This window comes from Penaeus chinensis, chromosome 43 (assembly GCF_019202785.1).
Source record: "Penaeus chinensis breed Huanghai No. 1 chromosome 43, ASM1920278v2, whole genome shotgun sequence".
In the NCBI taxonomy this organism is placed as follows: domain Eukaryota; kingdom Metazoa; phylum Arthropoda; class Malacostraca; order Decapoda; family Penaeidae; genus Penaeus; species Penaeus chinensis.
Window position 1 is genome coordinate 12,834,974 of NC_061861.1, and position 5,442 is coordinate 12,840,415.

General features: G+C 37.3%; 2 protein-coding genes across 2 annotated transcripts in view; one reads left to right on the forward strand and one right to left on the reverse strand.

Moving 5' to 3' along the window:
* LOC125048353 (balbiani ring protein 6-like) overlaps positions 1–179 on the reverse strand; it is a 1,237-nt gene extending 1,058 nt beyond the window's left edge. Inside the window, exon 1 of the mRNA XM_047647016.1 lies at positions 1–179. This exon is cut by the window's left edge and continues 65 nt beyond it. Coding sequence (XP_047502972.1) covers positions 1–179 — 179 coding nt within the window.
* LOC125048235 (octopamine receptor beta-2R-like) overlaps positions 1–5,442 on the forward strand; it is a 378,640-nt gene that overhangs the window by 256,598 nt on the left and 116,600 nt on the right. The gene's annotated exons all lie outside the window — the stretch shown is intronic.

Genomic DNA, 5,442 nt, shown 5'->3' on the forward strand with positions numbered 1-5,442 from the left:
GTTTCTGGCCTCAGGTCTGCCTCTCTTGTTTCATCCCGATCTTTGGTCTCTGCTTTATCTCTCTGGTCACTTGTCTCAAATCTGCCTCCGGTCTCTGGTCTCGTACCTGTCTCTGGTCTCAGGTCTGTGTCTCTTGTTTCTGGTCGCCGCTCATTCTCTCGGGTCTGCCTTTTGCTCATTGCCCAAATATGTGTCTTGCCTCTGTGTGTATGTGTCCGCCGGTTTCATTTTATGCACGTATCTGTCTCTGTGTCTGTCTGTATCTGTCTAATATCTCTCTGCGTATGTCTGTATGTTGTGTTTGCCTCCTCCTCCTCCTCCTCCTCCTCCTTCTCTCTCTCTCTCTCTCTCTCTCTCTCTCTCTCTCTCTCTCTCTCTCTCTCTCTCTCTCTCTCTCTCTCTCTCTCTCTCTCTCCCTACCTCCCTCCCTCCACCCCCCTCTCTACATTCCCACCCCATCCCCCACACGTATCTCCACCTTCGGACACCGGATAATAAAAATAAAAAAGAAAGAAAAAAATATGGTCAGACGCACTTTTTCCCTCTCAAGGCAACGGCGGCGCAACACCCTCTCTCGACGCCATTCGTCAGAACACTGAGACAGTTTGCGAGCGCGACCGGGCGTACGAGGGAATGTCCTTGATCTCGCCGACTTCGTATTCACAAGAAGGAGGGGGGGAGGAGGAGGGGAGGAGGAGGAGGGGAGGAGGAGGAGGGGAGGAAGAGGAAGAAAAATGAGGAGGAGGAAAAGGGAAAGAATGGAAAAAGGAAAGAAGAGCATTAGAAGGAAGGGAGGAGGAGGGGAGGAGGAGGGAGGAGGAGGAAGAAAAGGGAGGAGGAGGAAAAGGGAAAGAATGGAAAAAGGAAAGAAGAGAATTAGAAGGAAGGGAGGAGGAAGGAGGAGGAAGAAAAAGGAGGAGGGAGGGGATACGAAGGAGGAAAAGGGAAAGAAGGAAAATAGGAAAGAGGAAAATAAAGAGGAGGAGGATGGGAAGGTGGAGGAGGAGGAAGAGGAGGTTTAGGAGGAAGTGGAGGAGGAGGAGGAGGAGGAGAGGAAGAAAAGGAGTAGAGGAATGAGAAGGAGGGGGAGAAGAAAAAGAAGGAGAAGTTGAGGAAGAGGAAGAAGAGAAAGAAAAAGGAGGGAAACGAGTAGTATTAGGAGGAGGAGGAGGAGGAAGAAGAGGAAGAGGAATAAACAAGGGAAAGAAAAGAACAAGAAGAAGAAAACGAAGAAGAAAAAAAAGATTATCATCCCTTTTTCGTCTCTCCGAAATATCCCACGCCTTACCTTCGCGAAAGACAGAAAGAAAGATCTTGCGAGAGGACGAAGAGGAAGAAGAGATAAATTAATAGAAAAAAAGGATAGAGAGATAATTGAATAATTAAGTAAATAAGTAAATAAATAGATGAATAAAAGGATAGACAAATAAATGAATGAATAATTAGATAAATAGATAAATAAATAAAAGGATGGAGAAATGGTGGGTTTCTGATTGAATTAAGTTGATTCATTTGCGGAATGTCTCTTATTAGTTACATTTTTATTTGTCCATTAACCATCTTTTCCTTTACATTCGTTGCTGTGAACTCTACTCGAAAAATAATATGAAAAAGGGAATGAAAAAAAACAAAAACAATTCGCCCAATCGTATTTGAATTATTCAATTATCATCTCTCATTCACCTCTTTATTATTCATCCAATACTTCTTATCTATTTTTTATCATTCATATCTTCCGTAAAACACAAACAATTCTCTATACATTTCGTTTTATTTTACGCACAAAACAAACGCAACATTCGCATGCAAGAAAATGCTCTCTCTCTATACCGTTTTTTATGCAGTCTCGTCTTGCCCAGTATATCAGCCTACTTGGGGATCCACCCGAGGCAGGCACACGCGCTCGCACAGGCACCAATAACACAATTGTGCCAGACGCGACGCAGGCACTCGCTCGCCTCCTATCCGTCTGCTCTCTTGTGCGTGCAAGTGCAGACGTGTGTGTGTGGTGGGGGGGGGGGGGGTAAGTGTGTGTGTGTGTGTGTGCGTGTGTGTGGGGGGATAGGTGTGTGTGTGTGTGTGTGTTTGTGTGTGTGGGGGGGGGAGGTAAGTGTGTGTGTGTGTGTGTGTGTGTGTGTGTGTGTGTGTGTGTGTGTGTGTGTGTGTGTGTGTGTGTGTGTGTGTGTGCGTGCGTGCGCGCTCGAATGTATATACGTATGTATGCATACATGTATGCACGTATGTGTGTGTATGCAAGTATACATGTATGCACGCATATGTACATGAAAAGCTAGGTAGCATCACCTCCACTTATCCTGTTGAATCATCGATACAGATAAGCATGAATTTGTGTTCCAAACATGAATCTGCCACACGCGGAGGCAGGCCTGGCACCTGTGTGTCAGTGTGCATGTGTTGTATGTTGTATGTGTCAGTGTGCATGTGTTAAATGTGCGCTCTATGAGTGTACTTGTGCATGAGTAGACGTATATATGTGCGTGTGTTTATGTAAAATACATATTTTATATATCCTTCTAATTATTGCATTGAAACGAGTGGGTCTCATTAAAACTAAAACTATTATTCATCTCTAACAAACCCATATAATGTTTTTTTTTAATCACCATGAATAACGAATCTATTTAATTTATATGACAGGCGAAAGAGTTGTGAAAATAACTGTAATAATAACAATAATGATGGAAATGATGATGAAGATGAGGTAATAATAATAGTACTAATAACAAAGCAAATGATGGTAATAATGATGATAATCATAATGGTAATATTAATGTGTAATAATAATATAATAATGATTATGATGATATAATACATAATAATGAATATGATGAGGAGGAGGAGGAGGATGATAACAATAGCACTAATAACAATGAAAATAATGATAATAATGATGATAATTATAATGATGATAGTAATGATGATAATAACAATGCAATTAATGATAATATTAATTATGATAATAATAGCAATGATAATGATAATAATAATGATAACAATGATAATCATGATCATAAATTATGATAATGTTTAATATAAAGTAATAATTAAACTAACAGTAATAGTAATGAAAATGATACTAGTAATGATGATACTAATGATGCTAATAATAATGATAGTAATAATTCGAATAATAATAATAATGATGGTAATGGTACTAAAGATAATAAAAGTAATACTAATTATGATAATAATGATGATAATAATAATGATAATGATGGTAATGATGATATTAATAATGACATAAGAATTAGAATAAGAATTATAATAATAATAACAATAAAAATAAGTATGCAAATTATCATAATAAAGATGATCATAATGATAATGGTATTATTATCAATAATGATGGCGCAACTGATAATTCAAATGACAATGATAATGCTAATGAAATCACCAATGATAACAGTGATAATAGTAATGATGATAATAATGATAATGAAGATAATGGTAATGATGTTAGTAATGATCATGGTTAGATATAAATGTATAAATATATAAATATATATATGTGTGTGTGTGTGTGTGTGTGTGTGTGTGTGTGTGTGTGTGTGTGTATACAATTATTAGTGGTCATATATATATATATATATATATATATATATATACATGTGTATGTATATATATATATATATATATATATATATATTCTGTGATAGGTTTGCCACGCAGGCGTCATATCGTAAGTATGAAGAGGGAGACTAACACAGTAGTGAAGAATTTCTTATTCATTAGACGTTTGGAAGGTGTAGCGATGGGTTCCCCATTAGGCCCTTCCTACGCTAATGCATGCCTTTGCTATCACGAACAGAACTGGCTTGAACAATGTCCGTTTGAATTTAAACCCGTTCATTATCGTCGATACATCGATGATGCCTTTCTCCTATTTTAAACACCTCTCGCACGTAAACCTCTTTCTGAACTATCTGAACTCGAAACACCCGAGCATCATGTTTACCTGCGAGATGCAGGAAAACAATCGATTACCATTTTTGGACACGCTAATCACCTATAGCAATGGCACTTTCCGTACAAGCATTTACCGAAAGCCAACCTTCACTGGCCTCGGACTTCACTTTCTTAGCTACATTCCATATCTATACAAAATTAACAGCATAAAAACTCTAATCACTCGAGCATATAACCTGTGTAGCAACTGGTCAACTCTTCATGACGAAATTATTTTTTTTAATAATTTTTTTACAACTAATTGGTTGTAAAACTACATATACATGTACCCATTGTCTTTATTTGATAAAATTACTAAAACCTTTCTTTGTAAAATATTCTCAAACCAACCCATTGTCCTTACTGTTAGAAAAGACCATATATACGTTAAACTACCGTACATGGGTAGTTTAAGTTTTGAAATCAGGCAGCAACTAAAATCACTGTTACTAAATAATTACACTCAAATTAAATTCACTCTTGCCTTCAAGAACACTAAAAATTAAGCCAATTTTTAAAAACAACCTTTGAGATGTAACTCTGACATGTGTTCTAACGTAGTGTACTTATTCACCTGTCCTTGCTGCCAAGCTCGGTACGTGGAATCTACCTCACGATGGTTACGACACCGCATCCTAGAACACAAAGGCAAATCCTTCAGCACTGGCCTTCCGCTCAGCAAACCATCTTTCTCGGCAATAAGAGAACACTCTCTACTCCACTCACACCCTTTCTCCAACACAGATTTCAGTATTTTATCTTCCTATTCCTCCCGTCCAGACCTTATCATCTCCGAATCCTTACACACACAGAAGATGAAACCCGAACTAAACACCACAACCACCGCGACAGCCTTATTCACCCAATAGGCCTTCCCTCTCACCAACACCCACTTTGGTTAGTTTACCTTTTTGGTTATTATAGTTTTTTTCTTGTATATGTTCTTTTTCACTGTATGTCGTTTTTTATGCTTTCATTACGTATATATATATTGTTCTTAGCTATTTTTTACGTATTTGTGAATTGTTCAGAAGCCAAATATCCATATCCATAATTGTCACAGTTTACTGATGATGAAGGTCTAGTGTTCACCTTCGAAACGCCTAATAGATATGAAATTCTTCACGACTGTGCTAGTCTACTTCACAATACAAGAAATGTATTTGACCGGTTTCGATTACATCTTCGTCAAAATACATGTAATACTGACGAAATATAATCGAAAACCAGTCCAAATACATCTCTTTAAGTGTGACGATATTCATCTCATTTTCAAACCTTCTTCTACAAATATATATCAATATATAAATATATAATATATGAAAGATGGAATAATCAATGGCCGCCCAAAAAAAAAAAAAAAAAAAAAAAAAAAAAATTCCCCCCCACCCAACAATTTAAAAATAAAAACATATATAACAATCCCCCCGACAAGCTCAGTACTCATTACTCATGTATGAATAGATAGAGAAAGTC